The sequence below is a fragment of the Balaenoptera acutorostrata genome, chromosome 2 (genome assembly GCF_949987535.1).
Source record: "Balaenoptera acutorostrata chromosome 2, mBalAcu1.1, whole genome shotgun sequence".
In the NCBI taxonomy this organism is placed as follows: Eukaryota; Metazoa; Chordata; class Mammalia; order Artiodactyla; family Balaenopteridae; genus Balaenoptera; species Balaenoptera acutorostrata.
The window spans coordinates 169,156,270-169,179,346 of record NC_080065.1 but is presented as its reverse complement, the minus strand read 5'-3'; the positions used below and the strand labels follow the sequence as shown (position 1 = coordinate 169,179,346).

The 23,077-nt window shown below is 47.8% G+C and overlaps 1 protein-coding gene across 2 annotated transcripts; it reads right to left on the bottom strand.

Moving 5' to 3' along the window:
- Positions 1–9,970: 9,970 nt before the first annotated feature.
- IBA57 (iron-sulfur cluster assembly factor IBA57) lies at positions 9,971–22,784 on the bottom strand. Of its 2 annotated transcripts, none has more exons than XM_007169943.2 (3): positions 22,394–22,784; positions 12,229–12,572; positions 9,971–11,793 (listed from the first exon to the last, which is right to left on the bottom strand). In XM_007169943.2, the coding sequence occupies exons 1-3, from the start codon at positions 22,732–22,734 to the stop codon at positions 11,402–11,404; spliced, it is 1,077 nt and encodes a 358-aa protein (XP_007170005.2). In that variant the 5' UTR covers positions 22,735–22,784; the 3' UTR covers positions 9,971–11,401. The 2 variants fall into 2 exon arrangements, with proteins under 2 accessions (XP_007170005.2, XP_057394318.1); XM_057538335.1 differs by lacking the exon at positions 22,394–22,784 and adding an exon at positions 22,302–22,360.
- Between the last annotated feature and the right edge of the window lie 293 nt (positions 22,785–23,077).

Sequence of the window (23,077 nt, the reverse complement as noted above, 5' to 3'; positions counted from 1 at the left end):
GAATGGGAGAAAATATTTGCAAATGAAGCAACTGCCAAAGGATTAATCTTCAAAATTTACAAGCAGCTCATGCAGCTCAATAACAAAAAAACAAACAACCCAATCCAAAAATGGGCTGAAGACCTAAATAGACATTTCTCCAAAGAAGATATACAGATTGCCAACAGACACATGAAAGAATGCTCAACATCATTAATCATTAGAGAAATGCAAATCAAAACTACAATGAGATATCATCTCACACCGGTCAGAATGGCCATCATCAAAAAATCTAGAAACAATAAATGCTGGAGAGGGTGTGGAGAAAAGGGAACAGTCTTGCACTGTTGGTGGGAATGTAAATTGATACAGCCACTATGGAGAACAGTATGGAGGTTCCTTAAAAAACTAAAAATAGAATTACCATACACCCCAGCAATCCCACTACTGGGCATATACACTGAGAAAACCACAATTCAAAAAGAGTCATGTACCAAAATGTTCATTGCAGCTCTATTTACAATAGCCAGGATATGGAAGCAACCTAAGTGTCCATCAACAGAGGAATGGATAAAGAACATGTGGCACATATATACAATGGAATATTCCTCAGCCATAAAAAGAAACAAAATTGAGTTATTTGTAGTGAGGTGGATGCACCTAGAGTCTGTCATACAGAGTGAAGTAAGTCAGAAAGAGAAAAACAAATACTGTATGCTAACACATATATATGGAATCTAAGAAAAAAAAAAAAAAAAGGTCATGAAGAACCTAGGGGTAAGACGGGAATAAAGACACAGACCTACTAGAGAATGGACTTGAGGATATGGGGAGCGGGAAGGGTAAGCTGGGACAAAGTGAGAGAGTGGCATGGACATATATACACTACCAAACGTAAATTAGATAGCTAGTGGGAAGCAGCCGCATAGCACAGGGAGATCAGCTCGGTGGTTTGTGACCACCTAGAGGGGTGGGATAGGGAGGGTGGGAGGGAGGGAGACGCAAGAGGGAAGAGATATGGGAACATATGTATATGTATAACTGATTCACTTTGTTATAAAGCGGAAACTAACACACCATTGTAAAGCAATTATACTCCAATAAAGATGTTTAAAAATAAATAAATAAAATTAAAAAAAATAAAAATAGAACTACCATACGACCCAACAATCCCACTACTGGGCATATACCCTGAGAAAACCATAATTCAAAAAGAGTCAGGGGCTTCCCTGGTGGCGCAGTGGTTGAGAATCCGCCTGCCAATGCAGGGGACACGGGTTCGAGCCCTGGTCTGGGAAGATCCCACATGCCGCGGAGCAACTGGGCCCGTGAGCCACAACTGCTAAGCCTGAGCGTCTGGAGCCTCTGCTCCGCAACAAGAGAGGCCGCGATAGTGAGAGGCCCGCGCACCGCGATGAAGAGTGGCCCCCACTCGCCGCAACTGGAGAAAGCCCTCGCACAGAAACGAAGACCCAACACAGCCAAAAATAAAAATAATAAATAAATAATAAATTAAAAAATGTAAAAAACAAAAACCAAAAAAAAAAAAAAAAAGAGTCATGTACCACAATGTTCATTGCAGCACTATTTACAATAGCCAGGACATGGAAGCAACCTAAGTGTCCATCATCGGATGAATGGATAAAGAAGATGTGGCACATATATACAATGGAATATTACTCAGCCATAAAAAGAAACGAAATTGAGTTATTTGTAGTGAGGTGGATGGACCTGGAGTCTGTCATACAGAGTGAAGTAGTCAGAAAGAGAAAAACAAATACCATATGCTAACACATACATATGGAATCGAAAAAAAAAAAAAAAAGGTTCTGAAGAACCTAGGGGCAGGACAGGAATAAAGACGCAGCTGTACAGAATGGACTTAAGGACACAGGGAGGAGGATGGGTAAGCTGGGACGAAGTGAGAGAGTGGCATGGACATATATACACTACCAAATGTAAAATAGATAGCTAGTGGGAAGCAGCCACATAGCACAGGGAGATCAGCTCGGTGCTTTGTGACCACCTAGAGGGGTCGGATAGGGAGGGTGGGAGGGAGATCCAAGAGGGAGGGGATATGGTGTTATGTGTATATGTATAGCTGATTCACTTTGTGATACAGCAGAAACTAACACACCATTGTAAAGCAATTATACTCCAATAAATATGTTAAAAAAAAAACCTCTCACTTTCTGTGTTAGATTTTTTCATAATAAAATGTTGGAGAAAGCATGTCTAAACATAAAAAGGGGAGGAGGGATCAGCGTCCACCAGCCTCCACTCAGATATGCTGGGGGCATCAGGTACAAGCTCTTGGTACAGGCCTCTTACAATGGGGTCTCCATCCCACTCAGTCTCAGCTTTCCCACTCGATAATTTTTCTCAAATCTATTTATAAATACTCCTGGAACCAGTGCCAAGAAAAGAACACAGCACAACTGGCTGAGTGCCACCCACTAGGTGTTTAGCATTCTGCCCATGCCCATAGTGAACCATTAAATCTGAAATACAAAGAGTCAAGGGGAAATCATCCCACAAGACGTATCTGGAAGATGTGTATCAAAACATTATCATCTAAAAAAGATAGAGAAAGCACAAAGAAAACATATCGAATGTCCATCTGTGGCCTAGTTGAGTGAACCAAGTGATATCCAAATACTGGAAGCCACAAAAAACATCCATGTTGATGACAGAGGGATAAGTGCTCATGAAATGTGGGGAAAAAAATACAGACGCAAAACTGACATATTAAACATAGAACGACCTCAACTACACAGAAGCAACACAGAGATAAACCCGGAAGAAAAAGGGACAAAGTAAATACATATTTTTAAATGAGAGCTTCTGGAAGATCAAGTTACCTGCAACACCAGGTGGAAAGGGGAGCATGGCAAGGAAACACAGCAGTACGGTGGGAAGAGAGGGTTTTTTTCCAGAAAAGGCTGGGCAAAAGGAGAGTGCAGACCTGGCCCCCCTGCCTCCCATGCAGCCCCCAGGATTCTCTTCCCACTCTTATTGCCCTGTTAATTAAAAATACTTGGTTTTGTTGCTCCTCTGCTTTTCAGTTTTTTACTTCTTTAATTTCTGTTTACTATTTACTTTGAGTCTATTATGTTGTTACTTTGCTAACTTCTTAAGTCAGAGGCACAACGGTTTAAACTTTTCATCTTTTTAAATAATATGACTAAAGCTATAAAGTTACCCCTAATATAAACCTACAACCAAATTTTGTTGTATTTTCATTGTCATTTCATTTCTAAGTAACTGATAATTTGTGATGACTCTTTTCTTTGACCCATGAGGTATTTGGATGTGATTTTCTTAACTTTCAAGTGATGAAGGATTTTTAGTTATCTTTTTATTGGTATCTTTTTAGGAAAAATTTGGTCAAAGGATATGATCTCTATGAAGCCAATTCTTTGAAAGTTGTGGAAACTTTAGGGTTGAGAACAAGGACATGTTCCATGTGTTTTTAATAGGAATGTGTACTCTTCAATCCCTGAGTGCAATGGTTGATAGATGCTTTAGGTCAAGCTTATTGATTCTGTTATTATCATCTTGTTTTAATGACTTGTTGATTTGCCAATTAACGAGAGAGGTTTCTGTGGTTTTTTTCTCTGACATCAAATATGTAGTGCCTTTTCCAACAACCAACTCTCCAATTCTCTGACTCCAACCAGGTGTCCAACAGTTCAACCCAATTCTGAGACTAAGTTCCTGAGTTAGCGATCAGACCCCACAGGTTCAAGGACTCAGCCCACAAGACGGCCCCCACTTCAAATGCCAATTGCCATGAGGTGCCCAGGCCACCAACACTTCTGTCCAGCTTGGCTACAAATTCAGAGGTTCCCATGACCCCCTCCTCAGATTCGATTAATTTGCTAGAGTGACTCAGAACTCAGGAAACACTTTACTTAGGTTTACTGGTTTATGACCTGAGTTCCGGATATAACTCAGAAACAGCCATATGGAAGAGATACATAGGGCAAGGTATGGGGGCTCAATTCATGGAGCGCACATGATCTCTCCAGGCACCACCCTTCCAGCACCTCCGAGGGCTCACTGGCCTGGAAGTTCATCAAATCTTGTTCCAGAGTTTTTATGGAGCTCAATCTCCAGACCCCCTCCCTCCCTGGAGGTTGGGGTGTGACTGAAAGTTCCCACCCTCTCATCACTTGGTCTTCATGGTGACTGGCCCCATTCTAAGGCCATCTATGGGCCCACCCTGTGCCACCGCATTGGCATAAACTCACTCCCAAATTAGGCATTATAAATATCAACTTTCAGGTTCAGCATTTTAGATTTATCCACATATTTACCTTCCCCCCCACCCACATTCATTCTAATCTTGCATTTCATATTCTCCCTTATGGGATTTCTTCTATGGGACTTTCCGTCTGCCTTAAAGTCATCCTTGAGAATATTTAAATTCTAAACTTTTTGTTTGTTTGTACAATTCTGCACCCAATTCCGATGTGTAGGTTCTCTCCCCACACCAGGCAAGTCTCCAATACCACCTGGGTATCCCACAATTCAACCCAATTCTGACACGATCTACCTGGAGATAGCATCAGAGCCCACAGGTTAAGGGCTCAGTCCCCCAAGACTGCCCCCTCACCACTTCAGACAGCAATCACAAGTCTACGTTATCACCTGTGCTTCTGACCAACTGGCTATAGATAGGTTTTTACAACCCTCCTTGGGTTCGACTAATTTGCTAGAGCGGCTCACAGAATAGAGAGAAACATTTTACTTAGTAGATTACTGGTTTACTATTAAAGGATATAACTCAGGAACAGCCAAATGGAAGAGATGCAAAGGGCAAGGTATGTGGGAAGGGGCATGGAACTTCCATGCCCTCTCTGGGCATGCCACTCTCCCCAAATCTCCGTGTATTCACTGACCTGGACACTCTTCAAACCCCATCTTTTTGGGGTTTTATGGAGGCTTCATTATAGAGGTATGATTGATTAAATCATTGGCTTTTGGTGACTGATTCAGGCTCCAGCCCCTCTCCCCTTCCCAGAGGTCAGCGAGTGGGATTGAAAGTTCTAACCCTCTAATCACATGGTTGATTCCTCTAGCAACCAGCCCCCATCCTTGAAGGCTTTCTAAAAGTCACCTCATTAACATAAAGTCTGGTGTGGTTGATAGGAGCTTGTTATAAATATTAACACACCTCTATCACTCTCATTACTTAGGAAATTCCAAGAATTTTAGGAGCTCTGTGCCAGGATTAAGGACAAGACCAAATACATATTTCTTACTGAAAATCACAATTATCTCAGATGAAAATGTCTTATTTCACCTCATTCATGAATGACAGCTTTGGGTATACAATTCTAGGCTGATAGTTATTTTTCTCTCAGTACATTGAAGGCATTACTCACTTTCCTTCTGGCTTCCCCTGTGGCTTTTGATAAACCAATTTTTTATTTTTAAGATTTTTCTCTCTATCTACTTTCAAGATCTTCCCTCTGTCTTTGGGATTATGGACTTTCATTAAGATGTGACGAGGTAGAGCTACAGACCCACTGGGTTTCCTGAGCCTAAGAAGTGACAACTTCCATCAATTCTGGAAAATTCTCAGCCATTATCTCTTTCCTCTGCCCCATGTTCTTTTCTCTCCTTCTGTAATTCCACTTAGATAACTATGTTATTATACTAAATCTTCTCTCCCTTCTCCCATCTCTTACTCTTTTTCATATTTCCCAATTCTTCAGAAAATACACCCATTGATTTTTTTTAAAGAAAATATTTTTATTTCTACAAGTTATCTTTGATCTGTTTATGACCTGTTTAATCGTCTTTATAGTCTCTTGCTTCTTACTAACATTTAAATGCCTTACTTTATTCCTTTAAAAATACTAAATATACTTATTGTATATGCCTGGTTACTCCAATATCTGAAAATTTGTAGGTTTGATTCTATGATTTTTCTGCTGACTCATGTTTCTTTTCGGGTTAAATTAGTGTTTCTGGGTTTTTTGGGTTTTTAACAACAAAGGTATATTCCTTAGAACTTATTCTCTGTGAAACTTGAGTTGGACAAGGGTTTGTAAAGAAAGGTTTACACTTGCATTTGCCAGGCTTCTAGAAATACTACCACCCAGTGCTACCTTTTTTTTTTTTTTTTAACTATGACATACTTTCTACAAACAAACTAAAGCAGATAGGAAAATCAGCAAAAACCTTCCCTAGTATCTGCACCAGTTCTCACAGTGATCAGTGTTTATGAAATAGGAAGCAAATGTAAAGATTAAACACTGACTGATCCCCCTCTGGGTCATGTGCACAAGAAGGCTGGCTTTAGAGCTCCTGAAAGTCAGTGCTTCCTGCAAGCTCCAGTGTTTCTGTGAAAACTGACTTGGTTGTCCAAGAAAAGAAGTACTTCTGTCATATGGCAGTCTTCTTTTAAAAGCACTGAGGTAAAACACAGAATGTGCATTTCTTTGGATCTAAACCAAATATTTTAAGGTCACAGTAACCTGGAGAACCCTGAAGACATTTACAGGACACATGATCTCCAAGCAGCATTTCACTCGGAAGCTGCCCACACTTAAAACACCATTGACCACCTCCTTTCTCATTTACTTTATGGCTGCCACATAAGGTCACATGTCGGCACAGAGGCTCATGCTCAGGCCAAGGGACTGATGTTCCATAAATACCACTGCCCAGAGAAGACACTTGGCTCCTGACTCTGGGCGTCCACAGAGGGTGAGAAGCCCTGAGTGGTTTTTTAATATACTATATTCTTTTAAAGATTTTTTTGTTTTTTGTTTTGGCTTCCCCGGGTCTCAGTTGCGGCACGTGGGATCTTCACTGCAGCATGCAAACTCTTAGCTGTGGCATGCACACGGGATCTAGTTCCCCGAACAGGGATTGAACCCAGGCCTCCTGCATTGGGAGTGCAGAGTCCTACCCACTGGACCACCAGGAAAGTCCCACCCTGAGCGCTTTTTAATTCACAGCACAGATAGTGGCAGCACCATCAGTACATGGGCCTCTGTGTCCTTTATTTATATGTCATGAAGACCTACTCCATTCTGGTCCAGTGGATGTCCTGCCTTCTTAATTTTGTTCACTCCAGGAGACTGAACCTCAGAATGGTGCTGCCCACCCAGCCTGACCACCTGCTCTCAGGTTGGGGGAATGGGAAGGGGTCAGAGCTGCCTGGCTGTGTCCTTCCCTGAGGGGAGCCTCGCCTCACTGGGCTGGCCAAGCCCTCAGAGCCCCCCATGTCTCAGTCACCTTCAATCTCCCAGTCCCTCTTTGTGCCCCATCTTCCCCTCAGGCTCCCAGTAGCTCCCCACCCCCCAGCTCCACTCTCCCCACCTCCTCCTGGAGTGACTCCTGGCTGCATCTGGCTGCAGGTTCTTGGAGGGGATACTGCTGCCACCCCAACAACAGGATGGCTCCTCTGTCACTCAGTCATCCCATCCCAGCTCTGTGGGCACTGCTCACACGCCTCACAGGGACAGGCCTGTCTGCCTTTTGCCCTGGGTCTGCAGACCACAGCTCAGAGTCACCAGGGCCCAATCTCCTCTGGACTCAGAGCTCCATCACTGTTCCAGGCCTCTGAGGCCTCTTCCCTTCTTGTCAGTCCAGCAAACTGAGAAACTCTGCTAAAATCTTTTATCTGGTGTGCACAGGGAAAGCATCTCAATGCATCTAGTTTACCCAAAACCAAGTCCCAGCACCTTCCACTCAAAATAAAAACACAGTGATCCAAAACCCATGGGATGCAGCAAAAGCAGTTCTAAGGGGTAAGTTTATAGGAATACAATCTTACCTCAGGAAACAAGAAAATAAAAAACCTAACCTTACACCTAAAGCAACTGGAGAAAGAAGAACAAACAAAACCCAGAGTTAGTAGAAGGAAGAAAATCATAAAGATAAGAGCAGAAATAAATGAAACAGAGACAAAGAAAACAATAGCAAAGATCAATGAAACTAAAAGCTGGTTCTTTGAGAAGATAAACAAAATAGATAAACCTTTAGCCAGACTCAACAAGAAAAAAAGGGAGAGGACTCAAATCGATAGCATTAGAAATGAAAATGGAGAAGTTACAATGGACACCACAGAAATACAAAGGATCCAAAGAGACTTGCAACTATACACCAATAAAATAGAAAACCTGGAAGAAATGGACAAATTCTTAGAAAGGTACAATCTCCCAAAAGTGAACCAGGAAGAAATATGAACAGACCAATCACAAGTTGAGAATCTGCCTGCCAATGCAGGGGACACGGGTTCGAGCCCTGGTCTGGGAAGATCCCACATGCCGCGGAGCACCTAGGCCCGTGAGCCACAACTACTGAGCCTGCGTGTCTGGAGACTGTGCTCCATAACGAGAGAGGCCACGATAGTGAGAGGCCCGCGCACCGCGATGAAGAGTGGTCCCCGCTTGCCGCAACTAGAGAAAGCCCTCGCACAGAAACGGAGACCCAACACAGCCATAAATAAATAAATAAATAAATAAATAAAGATATGTTCTAAAAAAAAAAAAAAAGGTACTGAATGAGGCTGGATTCAGCCCTTGAGCAGACAGCTAGAAGTCTTAGTTCCCCAGGTTGGTGGGGACTCCCTACTCCCATTTCCTTTCTCAGCCTACTGATTTAGGGTCAGGAAGAAGCATTCTCTAAGCCCTTTAGGAAGGGCCATACAATGAACAGGTGATGTTTTTGAGCCCTCCTAGGGTCTTTTCACCACTAGAAGAGCTTAAGTTTGCTGGAGAAGCTTAGCCAAGCACAAACATACATACTATGTACTATCAAAAAGCTGTATGTGCCCCCATTACCACTGGATGAGCTATGCAAACCCTTAAACACCTGAGAGCCTTGGCAGTCACCCCCACCCCTTGCAGCCAAGATCTCTCAGACTAGAAGAACCAATCATGACTTTGGAAAGCAGTGAGAAACCTCTAAGGGGACCTGTTTATTGGTACAGACATGCTTAATGCTTTCTCTCCATCAACCACTAATCCCTTTTTGGGGGAGTGAAATAATTTTATAAAGTGGCTGTCAGCTGAACACTGGATCCCTTACCTTGACATTATACCAAGTCCTGGACGATTCTTGGCTACAGCCTTTGTAGAAACTGGGGGAATCAAGAGATTTCCCTGTAAAGACATCATCTTTCACCTTTCTGCTGGACAGTAAATACTACAGTTTACAGTGCCTACCAGTTTAACGAAGGATTCAGCTACTCAATTCCTCTGCGAAACAGGTCTACATATATGCAGCTCAGTTACAACCTAGCAATAACTTCAGGGTAGAAGCTGGCTATCTCCCTACTTAAAACTTGCTTTCTCTGCTGAGGCCTTACCTCTCCCTACCTCCCAATTTCCCTCTTACACATGAGTTAATAATATCCTGATGGTTGGTTTGTAACCTCAGTAAGAATTAGAACTGATGTCATTTACTCATTTTGGAGAAAGAACTTGCCTTGAAGTCTTCTAACCTCTTTTGGTGAAGGTTTCCATTTAGGAAAAAAAGGTGCCCCTGCCTTTTTTGTATCTTATTGCTACACCAAATAAAAGTTGGGAATTCTAAGATCCCAATTCAGCTACTATCTAACCTAGGTAGGAAACTTGATTTTTACCCTTGAATGCTCTCTCCTGCCCCTCATGGATCCTTGGTCTTAATTATGATGGAAACATCTAATTCTTCCATTATTCCACGGCTTTTGCTGTGATTGTTCTGAGATTTCAGTTGAGACTTGTTTTAAAAGACATGGACAGCTAACTGGTTCATAATACATTGGAATAGCTGGATTCAAACTAGTAAGAATAAGCTGTACAGGAATTAGTGCTCAATATATATTGTATAAATTTGTTGAAATCTTAAAAAAAAAAGTACATATATACAATGGAATATTACTCGGCCATAAAAAAGAATGAAATAATGTCATTTGCAGCAACATGGATGGACCTAGAGATTGTCATACTGAGTGAAGTAAGTCAGACAGAGAAAGACAAATATCACATGATATCGCTTATACGCGGAATCTTAAAAAAAAATGGTACAAATGAACTTATTTACAAAACAGAAATAGAGTCACAGATGTAGAAAACAGACTTATGGTTACCAGGGTGGGAAGTGGTAGGGGGTGGGGGAGAGATAAATTGGGAGACTGGGATTGACATATACACACTACTATATATAAAATAGATAATAAGGACCTACTGTATAGTACAGGGAGCTCTCCTCAATACTATGTAATGACCTATATGGAAAAAGAATCTCTCAAAAAGGGTGGATGTATGTATAACTGACTGCTGTACAGCAGAAACTAACACAACATTGCAAATCAACTATACTACAATAAAAATTTTAAGTAAATAAATAAATAAACAAATAAAGAAAGTTAAGGGGAAAAAAAAAAAAAAAGAAACCAGAGTTTCACATGGGCCAATCGTGGGTCACACTTTAATAGCCACTCTGAGGCATCAGGTAGGACACCCAGTAAGCATGAGATTCACATTGCAGTGGGAAAATGGAGGTCAGTGGTTTAAGGTGGGGAAGTAAGTCATCCCCTTACTGTGAAGACATGACTACATCAGAAAACAGCAGCAAGTAAGCCAAGCAGAAACTCCTCTCTGCACCCTGGGCACTGCCGTCCCAGGGCAGCCACTCCTCCCCTGAGCTCGTGAGGGCTATGGTGGGGAGAGGGGGGCTGCCAATGCCATCGTGGGGCCGAAGCTGTGGAGATGTGCTACCCCGGCATAAAGTGGTATTGGGGCTCCCCCAGCTGGCACCCCTGAGCACAGAGGTACACTTGGGAGGGCTCAGGTGGGTGTGAGCAGTGCACGTGCCTCCACTCGCAGACGCCGCCACTCCACCTGGCCCCAGGAGATTCCCACCCTGAGACATGCCCCCAAGCCAACATGGTAAGACCATTCCCAGAGCCCACTTGCCCCTTCAGCCACCCCAGACACTGAGAAGCCTCCTTTCCAGGCCTGACCAAGCAGGCTCAGAGGGGTGCGGACAGCCCAGAGGCATCCTGGAGCATCCTGCCCTTGCCTGATGGATGAACTACCTCTAGATCTATATGGTTTGGAAATCTCATCCAGGGCCTGGTGGAAGCTGGGCCTCTGCTCAGCACAGAGGCAGGCGCAGGACTCACTTCTACCCGCCCTCAGTCCTCAGGAGGGCTCCTGATGCTCCAGTCGCAAAGCCACCAGGAGAGGACAGCCAGCCTGAGCGTAGGACCCTCCACAGGAAGCATGACGGGCTGGGAACACCTGGGCTGCAGCAGCATGCCCCACCATGCCTGCAGCTCTGGGAGGCCCACATATACTTGGGGACCCTCCCAGGGGGTGTTCTTTCAACTGGGCCACCCTAGGAAGTGGGGGCTGGCCTCCAGGGTGCAGCAGACAAACAGAGGCCCTGTACAGGGCTGCAGGGACATCCAGGGCTACTTAGTGGGTGTGGGCCACCAGTCTGGCACAGACGCAGTTAGGGCCACAAGGCCACTCGCAGAGGTTCTGATGTGGAGAGGACCCTTGATTTTCTCGGACCGCAACAGAGCCAGACCCACGTCCCCCAGGCCTGCCCTGTACTTGCCGGCTGCCTGCCCCGACTTGGTGAGCACAGAGGTGCCAGGGGCAATGCTGCCCACAGGGAGGGGGCCTGAGAGCTGTACTGGGAAGAGGCGCTTTCGGATGACACCCATGTGGTGGGTGCGAGCCGTCAGCTCCTGGCCGATGTAGCAGCCCTTGGTGAAGCTGATGCCATTCATGAAGGCCAGGTTAGACTCCAGCGGTAGGGCTACTCCTGGGGGCAGGTCGTGGACCCCCTCGGGAACGCCTGTAGAGGTAGGGAGAGGCTTGGTGAGATCTAAGGTGTCCTCCAGAGCTGGGGGCTCAACCAAGAGTGGCCGGGGGTACTGGCCTGTAGGAGTCCCACCATCTGACCCGCCACAATCCTCTGGGTCCCTCCTACACCCCGTTCTTGTCCCTCCCCATCCTCCAGGTCCCTACTCCAGCCCCCCACTCTGGTCCCTGGGTGAGCACCTTGGTCTGGCCCTCAGTACTACCCACTAAAGACGAAGACCCTACCCCTGACCCCAGATCTCTGCTCTCTCCCCTGGCTCCTCCCAGTGCCTGGGCTCACCACACAGTTTCCCCAGGGCTCTGTGTCACACCCCTCCGGTCCCTTCCCATCCCACCCTGTCCTTCCCCCCACATCCAGCACCACCCCCCTACCCCCGACCCTTCCCCAGGTCCAACCCCATGTCCATACCTTGCTGGTACCGGTGTCGGTGATAATCCTGGAGGTCCCCAAGACAGCCCCCGGGCACCAGGGCTGAGCCCTCATCCTGGGAGAGGAGCCGCCAGCCCATGCGAGCAGTCCGGGGATCACGGGTGAGGATGGTGGTGCACTCGGCCTTCTCCTGAAGCAGCACAGCCCTGCCGGCCTCCTCAGGGGCACAGGGCAGCACGGCCCACACGCGGAGCTCGGGGCATGGCTCCACGGTGACCCTCCGCCGGATCTTGTGCAGCACCAGGTGCCTCTGCAGCGCATCCAGCACTGAGCTGTCACACTCCAGGAGGAAAGTGGGCTGCTCGTGGGAGCCCTCAGGGAGCCTGCGGGGAGAGGAAGGGGTGCATGGGGGCGGGCAGGGCACACCGTGGGAAGTGCATGGAGTCAGGCCGCGGCCATACGTGGCTGTGCCTCCCAAGTGCACCTCGGTCCACCTAGTAAAGCTGCACAGCACAGCACGTGCTGGAGACCTCATGGCCACCACCCCTCCCTGCCCAGGGTGGAAACCCCAGGAAAGTCTGGCAGGTGGAGGAGAGGGCTTGGCCCAACAGGTGGGAAGCAGGGCCCTGGGACCACAGTGGTGTCCGGTGCGCAAGGTGAGGCGGAAAGGCACAGACGGCCACACTGAAGTCCAGGATTTGCCTCCTCCAGCCCTGAGAAGCCACTGAGAAGCCAAGGTTCCTAAGGCAGGGCGCACAATGGATCTCAGGAGGGATGTGGGCAGACAGGAAGAGCTGGGAGGACAGCAGACAGCTGACGCAGGTGAGATGCATGGTGAGGTCACACCCTGCCCATGCCCACCTCCCACCTCCCCTAGGGAAGCTCCGCAACCTGATCAGGGCGCCAGAACCATCCTAACCCTCACTTCAGGCAGCCCACATCCACTGGAATGACCCCAGATCCTGGTGTCATTGATGGATGGATGATGGGGCCCAGAGAGATGAGCACAGAGGAGAGGCCAGTGCACCCTCAGACATGGTGGAGGGACCCTAAATGGAGACATGCAGGACCCAGAGGAGTACATGGCTGGAGTCCTGGTTATAGATGTGGCTTGAGCAAGGACCCACAGCTGGATGGGAGCTGAGACACAGAAGCGGGTAAGACCTTCCAGGAGCACATATAAGAGAGAAAGGTCATCAGCTGGTACCCCAGACCCCTCTTCCAGAACCCATCAGCTGTGCCCCCAACCCCCTCCCCAGGCAGGAAAGGGTTAAGTGCTGCCCTGGAGCAGCCAGTCACCCCCCGAGGAAAGAGATACAGAAGCTTGCTTGGTGGGTTCACCTTACAGCACAAACGCTGTCATGTCCATGCACATAACTATCAGCCATGGGTCCAGTAAGGACAGGCACAAGCATGTGGAGAAAGCGGAACACCGCAGGCTGCAGCAGCAAGTCAGGTTAGCGCCTCACCTTCCAAACAGTCCTCAAAGAAGGTCAGAAATGAGATCAGCTGAGGGGTGGGAAAAGGATCATTTACAGACGGAATTAAAATGCCAGAAAAAAACAGAAGAGTTCAAAGGCGCTGCCTCAGATAACCACATGGAAAGAAGTTCAAAGTCACTTATCATGAAGCAAAGGCAAATTAAAATCATGATGAGATACCAGGGCACAACTATCAGAAATAAGAACATCCAAGGCAGTGAGGATGCAGAGAAGCTGGGTCATTCAGCCTTGCTGGTGGGCATGTAAATGGAACAGACATTCTGGAAAATGGTTTGCAGTCCTTTATGAAACTAAACATGCAGCTACCACACAACCCAGCCATTGTACTCCTGGGTATTTATCCTAGAAAACACCCCAGGTGTTCACATAAAACCTGTGCATGAACGTTAGAGGCAGTTTTATTCTTAACAGCCAAGAAATGAAACCAAAATATCCTTCAGTTGGTGAATGGTTAAACAAACTGTGGTCCATTCCCTCAATGGAATACTACTCAGCAGGGAAAAGGAACAGACTACTGATGAAGCCAAAGGGCATCAAGTGAGTGAAACCCAATCTCAGAAGACTCTGTTTGTACGATATTCCTGAAATGACACGATCATAAAGATGGAGAGTGAGCAGGGCTGAGGGGATGAGAAGGGCAGTATGCCCACAGAGGGCAGAAGGGAGCCTGATGGTAATGGAACAGCTCTGTCTTGATCGAGGTTACACAGCTGTGATCAAATCACAGCTGCATGCATGAGAGCACATGGAAATCTGGGAGAACCTGAGTGCGCCCTGTGGCTGGCCCATGTCCGTCCCCTGATTGTGACCCTGGACTATAGGAGGCAAGGTGATGCTACTGCAGGAACTGGGTGAAGGGTATATGGGACATCCCTGCTCATTTTTTTGTGGCTTCCTGTAAATCTATAATTATTTCGAAATAAAAAGTTAAAAAGAAAGAAGAAAAAGGAGCTGTCTCTGGAGAAGATTGGTCCATGCCGGTGAGAAGGAAGACAGCAGTCAGTCAATTTTCATCAAAAGCCTTTTAGGGCCTCCCTGGTGGCGCAGTGGTTGAGAATCTGCCTGCCAATGCAGGGGACACGGGTTCGAGCCCTGGTCTGGGAAGATCCCACATGCCCCGGAGCAACTAGGCCCGTGAGCCACAACTGCTGAGCCTGCGCGTCTGGAGCCTGTGCTCCGTAACAAGAGAGGCCGCGATAGTGAGAGGCCCGCGCACCGCGATGATGAGTGGCCCCCGCTTGCCACAACTAGAGGAAAGCCCTCGCACAGAAACGAAGACCCAACACAGCCAAAAATAAAATAATAAATAAATATAAATAAATTTTTTTTAAAAAGCCTTTTAATGTTATTAGGTTTTTTAACCATGGGCAGGTACATTTTTATTTTTTAAATCTCCGATAAAGGAAGCAGACAGAAACAGTATGAAATACTGGCAAGGGGAGGAATTGGGCATGGGTGGATAGAATGTGAGGTCGTAGGGGAGAGTAAACCTCGGAGGGAAGAGGGAGAGATGCGGGTAAAGCCATACCCAAGGAGGGAGGAGGCCCAGCATGGAGAGGGCCCCAAGAAGGGCTGGTGAAGGGACCACCAGGATGCCGGGGTAGACAGGCCCCCGGCTGATGCCCCCATCTCACTCATGCGGCGGATGTTCCACGGGATTCAAGACAAATTGGGTGGGGCAGGGCCAGGTTCTGGGCTCAGACACTTTCTGAGCTACCTGTGCAAATGGCCATGTGCCATTCAGCCCCTCAGGACCAACAAAGCTGCAATGCACCCCTGCTCCCCACCACCCCAAATCAGACGGCCTGCTGCCCCTGATGCAGCTGAGTAATGGGGGACAGGTCAGAAGAAGAAGGGGTGAAGTAGGGTGAGCCTATGCTCGGGGCAGCTTTCTTGGCCGGCATGGCCAGTGTGTGGGCTGGAGCACTCTCTGTGGGCCATCCTGGGCACTGCTGAGCGCTGAGAGCACCCCTGGGCCCAGCCCACTAGATGCAAGGAGGATCCACGCCTGAATGACAACCATAAATATCCCCAGACGTCGCAAAGTGCCCCTGAGTAGAGCTGCCAGATAAAACGCAGGATGTCCAGTCAAATTTGAATTTCAGAAAACAGTGAATAATGTCTTTAGTATATGTATTTCCCAAACACTGCATAGGTCACCTCCTAAAAAGTCACCCGTGTCTGTTTGAGATTTACCTGGGCAACCCACAATTTTATTTGCTATGCCTGGAAGCCCCTCCCAGGGGCACAACCGCAGCAGCAGGAAAAGGAAGGTCGAGGGGCACCTGCAGCCTCCCCAGCCGGCCTGGCGGGCAGGACTTGGATATAGCATGTGGTGGCAGTGCAATCCCAGGTGTCCATCCTCACCCACCCTCCTGCCCAGGAGGCAGGCTGTGTGAAAACCCAAAAAGGGAGGGTCAAGCCCACCTAACCCCTCACCCAGAACACCCAGAGTGCCCTCCTCCAGCAGCCCAATGCCCTGCACAGTACCTGACACCAAGGTACCCACCACCCCCATAAACACAGGGACCTCACTCCTCGAGTGCAGCCCTGGACCCAGCTCTGCCCAGGGCCAGGGTCTTCACACATAAACAGATCCCCTCAGGGGCACTGTAGGTACCAGGTCATGAGGCATGGGCAGGCATGGGGCACAAGGGGGCTAGCAGGTAAGGGGCACACAGGTGCACAGAGACCAGACCCAAATGCCTGTCAAGGAGTGGCGACACTCACCAGGGGCCTTGGGCTGCTGCAGGACTGGACATGGAGGACCCTGTCAGGCTGGCATGCTCCAAGTCGCCTAGGGGAACAGCCTACAGTGTGCCCATGGGGGACTGAGTACATGGAGCCCTACACGCTCCCCACGAGGCAGGAAGCAGACAATCCAGGGGCCCACAGAGCATGGCCGCAGCAGGAGGGCATTAGAGACGTGGGTTAAATGGAGGCTCAGTGGGGTTGCCATAGGAGCCGTGACGTCCTGGGCAGAGATGCACTAGCCCCACTTCCCGCCTTCCCTCTGCTGGGTACACACAGACCAGGAACCTGCCGAGACCAGACTCAGCATGGAGCCAGCTGAGATGAGCCAGGCATGGAGAGAAACAAGGGAGCAGTGGACCATCCGAATCCTCACCAGGCAACCTGGCGGGATGGCCCCCAGAGACACCCCCCCAGAAACCCGCAGACAGAGACTTCAGTGTGTCCTACAAAAGTCAGAGTAGCCCAGGACCAAAACCTGGAGCATCTCCTCTGCAGCCAGCACTTAAGGCCTCCATCATGAAGACAGAGGCCCAGGAAACAAACACATGGTCAGAATGAGGAAATATTTTCAAAACACAAAGCCTCAGCTGAGAGGATGAGGAGTCAAGCCACAGACTGGGAGAAAAGGTTTGAAAAGTCACATCTGACAAAGGACTGTCACTCAAAATATACAAAACCACTTAAAACTCAAATAAGGAAACAAACAACCTGATTAAAAATGGGCCAAAGACCTCAACAAACACCTCCCCAAAGACAGACAGGTGGCAAACAACATATGAAATGATGCTCCACGTCGTATGTCATCGGGGAAAAGCAAATTAAAAAAACAACAAGCTACCATTACACACCTATTAGAATGATCAAAATCCAGAACACTGACACCACCAAACGCTGGTGAGGTTATGGAGCAACGGAAAGCCTTCATTCATTGCTGGTGGGAATGCAAAATGGTACAGCCACTTTGGAAGATACTTTGGTGGTTTCCTACAAAACTACACATATTCTTACCTTACAATCCAGCAATCACACTCCCTGGTATTTACCTAAAGGAGATGAAGACTAACCGCCACACAGAGAAGCCTGTACACAGATGTTTATAGCACCTTTATTCATAATTGCAACAATATGGAAGCAACTGCTGAAGTCCTTCAGTAGATGGATACATAAACTGGTACATCCAAACAATGGACTATTATTCAACACTAAAATGAGCTATCAAGCCCTGAAAAGACATGGAGGACACTTAAATGTATATTACTAAGTGAAAGAAGTCAATCTGAAAAGGCTGCATACTCTAGACTATTATTCAACACTAAAATGAGCTATCAAGCCCTGAAAAGACATGGAGGACACAAATGTATATTACTAAGTGAAAGAAGTCAATCTGAAAAGGCTGCATACTCTATGATTCCAACTACGTGACATTCTGGAAAAAGTGAAACTATGGAGACAGTTCCAGGTCCAAAAAGATCCTTTCAGTGGTTGTGAGGAGTAAGGAGGAAGGGAGGGTTGAATAGGTAGAGCACAGAGGATATTTAGGGGCAGTGAAACTACCATATATATTATAATAGTACACACACATTATTAGACATTTGTCCAATTTGTCCAGCAACAGCAGTGAAACCTAATGTGAATTAAGGACTCTGAGTAATTTTGGTGTTAATGTAGGCTCGTCGATTGTAAATAACATACTACTTTGGAGGAGGAGGTTGATAACGGGGGAGACTATGCATGTGTGGGGGCAGAGAGTATATGAGAAGTCTCTGTACGTTCCCCTAAATTTTGCCATGAACCTAAAATTGGTCTAAAAAGTCTACTTTTTTTTTCTTTTTTTTTTTTTTGGCCATGCCACATGGCTTACAGGATCTCAGTTCCCTGACTAGAGATTGAACCCAGGCCACGTCAGTGAAAGTTCGGAATCCTAACCACTAGGCCACCAGGGAACTCCCTATAAAGTCTACTCTAAAAACAAAAAGCTTGTTGGTAGGAATGTAAAGTGATACAACTGCTATGGAGAACAGTTGGAGGTTCTGTAAAAAACTAAAAATAGAACTACCATATGACCCAGCAATCCCACTACTGGGCATGTACCCTGAGAAAACCATAATTCAAAAAGAGACATGCACCACAATGTTCACTGCAGCGCTATTTACAAGAGCCAGGACATGGAAGCAACCTAAATGTCCACTGACAGATGAATGGATAAAGAAGATGTGGCACATATATACAATAAAATATTACTCAGCCATAAAAAGAAACGAAATTGAGTTATCTGTAGTGAGGTGGATGGACCTAGAGTCTGTCATACAGAGTGAAGTAAGTCAGAAAGAGAAAAACAAATAATGTATGCTAACACATATATATGGAATCTTAAAAAAAAAAAAAAAAAAAAAAGGTCATGAAGAACCTAGGGGCAGGACGGGACGCAGACCTACTAGAGAATGGACTTGAGGACACAGGGAGGGGGAAGGGTAAGCTGGGACAAAGTGAGAGAGTGGCATGGACATATATACACTACCAAACGTAAAATAGATAGCTAGTGGGAAGCAGCTGCATAGCACAGGGAGATCAGCTCAGTGTTTTGTGACCACCTAGAGGGGTGGGATAGGGAGGGTGGGAGGGAGGGAGACGCAAGAGGGAAGAGATATGGGGATATTTGTATTTATACATTTATACATGTATAAAGCTGATTCACTTTGTTGTAAAGCAGAAACTAACACACCGTTGTAAAGCAATTATACTCCAATAAAGATGTTTAAAAATAAAAATAAATAAATAAATAAAATTGATTAGTTTGGGGAAAAAAAAACGAAATTGAGTTATTTGTAGTGAGGTGGATGGACCTAGAGTCTATCATACAGAGTGAAGTCAGAAAGAGAAAAATACCGTATGCTAACACATATATATGGAATCAAAAAGAATGGTACTGATGAACCTAGTGGCAGGGCAGGAATAAAGACGTAGACATAGAGAATGGACTTGAGAACATAGAGCGGGGATGGGGAAGCTGGGGCAAAGTGAGAGTAGCATCGACATATATACACTACCGAATGTAAAAATAGTTAGCTAGTGGGAAGCAGCAGCATAGCACAGGGAGATCAGCTCGGTGCTTTGCAATGACCTAGAGAGGTGGGATAAGGGTGGGAGGGAGGCTCAAGAGGGAGGGGATATGGGGATATACATATGCATATGGCTGATTCACTTTGTTGTACAACAGAAACTAACACAGTATTGTGAAGCAATTATACTCCAATAAAGATCTATTAAAAAAAACAAAAACAAAAAGCTAAAGCTTTGTCTGAGAGATGCTCCTACATCCGGACCAGGGTGCACTGAGGAAGGAATAACTCAAGGATGGGAAACTAGAAGCGTGACAGTTTAAATAAAAAATTCCACGGAGTTCCCTGGTGGTCTAGTGGTTAGGATTCCAGGCTTTCACTGCCGTGGCCTGAGTTCAATCCCCGGTCCGGGAACTGAACTCCCGCAAGCTGCACAGCATGGCCAAAAAAAAAAGAAAAATTCCAGAGAGGATGCAGAGAAAACACCAGGCAGAGAGCAAGCACGAAGAAAGCAGGAAGGTCCCAGGCTCCCAGGCGGGACAGCCAGTTGCCAGTGTGTCCCTCTCTTCAGAGAGGAGACTTCAGTGAGATCAGATGTAGGTAAAGGGCCAAGAGCAACCAGGAGGGGAAGGATCACATTCCATGAACTAACAGCAGGCATCAGACCAGAACAGAGGCATAGGGATGGGGTGGAAGGCCAGCAGGCTTGGCACCCTATGTCCCAGAGCAGAACTGCGAGAGATAAATCTGGACATTGTTTACCAAGCCCCCAGGTCCAAGAGCAGCCATCTGAGGGAGTGTTCTCATGTCTTCTCTCCTCTAACTGCTCAGGAGAAGTGGGGCCACTAACTCAGGTTGTCTCTTTCTGATGGAATGAAGACCCCACCCCACCCCTCAGGGCGGCACTCCCCACAAAGGACTTTGAGTTGGAATCTCAGAAGAGCACCTAGGGTCAGGGGGCGTCATCACAGTGCACTCCAATTCCCTCAGCACACAGAGAGCAAGTGGCACAGCGATACCCCATTCTCAGGAATTAACAGAGAGAGAAAAACAAACTCCTCTATAGGATAAATCAGGGTATACACAATGTGTGGAAAGAGCCACCACATACACGCTTGGTGACAAGAACTGCTGGCCCAGCAGCTAAGCAAAAATGCTTCAGACCTGAGGAAAAGTATGAAGAGAAAAAAAAACCCTAGAAACAAAAAAATTTTACACTGTAGAGTGACTCATGAGGATATAAATTCATTATAACAAGAATGCAGAAAGATGTAAAGGCAGACTGGAGACTCAAGTAAGAAAATTTGGGGACCAAAACAACATCATTACAACACTGATAGATTAACTGAAAATTCCTGACACAGAGGGTTTAAGATAATCAAAGAACGAAGTTTCTAAAAGAGATTAAAGCAACTACTGGGAAGGTAATAATTACATAAAACAGATAATGACAACAAACCTTTTCTGTAAAGAACCAGACTGTAAATAATTTAGGTTTGCGGCCACACGGTCTCTACCACATTATTATATTATTAATTATACTTTTGCCATTGGAAAATGAAAGTAGCCACACAGTATACAAACAAATGGGCATGCAGCATTCCAATCAAACTTCACTTATGAAAAGAGTGAGCTGGATCTGCCCAAGGGTCATACTCTACTGACCCCTGTTCCAGAGTCAAACAGCCCACCAAGTGCCCAGCAACATGACGTGAAAGAAGACTCAAAATACAACACATCGTCATAACACTTCAAGACATCAGGATGAAAAAGAGCCCCGAAGAGTGTCCAAAGAAAAAGCAGTCACACACAAAGGCTCACAAATAAAAAGGCACCAGGCTTCTTGATAGCAATGCCAGTTGTGGCTTCAATGTTTTCAGGGACGATTTTCAGCCTAGAGTTTTATGCCCAGCCAAGCTATCAGATGAAACCATTTGAAGGAGTCAAAGGTCCACCTGAAGTATCCTACCTCTCGACAAGCCACTAAAGAGCATACTCCTCCAGCAGGCAGGCACTGAGGAAGATGCAGACAAGAACCCACAATAGAAGAGGGACATTGGAGTTTCCAGGGCGGTTTCAGGCAGAGCAACGACCTGCAACTGCATGAGAGGTTCTAGAAGAACCAAGTCTGAGAAAGCTAAGCAAGTGAAAACCGAAAGCTCTATAGCTCTAAAGGCCACTGACTTGGCTTGTCCTGATAGTCATGATAAAATCAGCATAGACTCATGTAAAACACCAAACGCTAATAATCACTGAATACGGTGAGATTTTGGAGAGAAATGTGTGTACACTGGAGAACTCAGGAAGTAGTGGCACAAGCCAGTCGCGCAGAGGCTGCTCCCTGCAGTGTGGTTCCAGATGCCACGACCCCTTCTCCGTGCAGTGGGTCTGATCAGGATCAGAGGCCAGGCGCAGGGGCGCCCAGGCCCTCCCATGGGTGAATGTCGCTGGCCCATCCCTGGGTGCAGGCTCCAGCCCACCTAGGGCTGCCCTGCCCCGGTGCCCTCCCCCAGGTGCCCAACCCCAGCCCACCCTGTGTGCGGGTCCCCAAGTTCCCTACCCTGGGCGCGCCTCCCATCCTCAGGTGCCCTCCCCTGGAGGCCCACCTCGGCCCACCCTATGCACAGGTTCCCAGATGTCCCTTCCCCTGGATGCCCTGTCCTGCATGTCCTCTCCTGGATGTCCGTCCTGGGCCATTGGTAGTCCTCCCCTAGGTGCCCCGCCTCTGGGTGTCCTTAGTTCCGCCCCCTGTCCGCCCCTCCCCTGAGAGCCCTCCATGGGAGCCCATCCTCCAAACCTTCTCATGCCCGCTCCTGGGTGCCCTTCCCCTGGGTGATACCCCCTCCTCTACCCCGGTCCTCCAGAGCCTGTGCCCCAACCCGCTCTCACCCATAGAGAATGACGTCATAGAGGGTGCGTCCCTGGACATTGAGAAAGTGGGCGTAGCCCGAGCGCGCCGAAGTTGAAGCCTCGCCGGCCGCAGGACCTGGAAGCGGCAGCTCATTGGTCAGCAGACCCAGGAGAAAGGGCGCAGAGTCCGGCCCGCGCACGCGCACCAGGGCGCGCTCGCCCAGTAGGAAGCAGGTCCACGCCGCGCTGCCCGCGGGCTTACCACCCTGACAGCAGGAGCTGTGGGCCAGGCGAAGCCTCGGGGCAGCGCGCAGCCGCCAGCTCCAGGCCCGGCCGCCGCGCCCTGGAGCCGCACCCCTGAGCAGCGCTGCGGCCGCCATCTTGGGGAGGAGTGAGGCGGCGGGAAGGGGCGGCCCGGGCGGCGGCGCGGGCGGGCGCGCGCCACAACACCTTGGAGGCGGGCGAGCGGAGCGTGCGCGGGGGCGGAGGTGGGGGAGAGGGATGGAGGCGGTGCGGGCGGGCCCCAAAACAGCCCCTGGCGGCGGGCGGGCGAAGCGTGCGCGGGGGCGGGGTGTGCGCGAGCATGCGCGGGCTAGTGCCACAGCAATCCCAGGAGGCGGGCGAGCGTTGCTTGCTTGAGTGGCCAGGGTGAGGGTGGGCGGACCTTGCGCGGGGGCGAGGCCTCGGGCTGTCAGTCCCCCGCACACCTATCCTGAGCTGGCT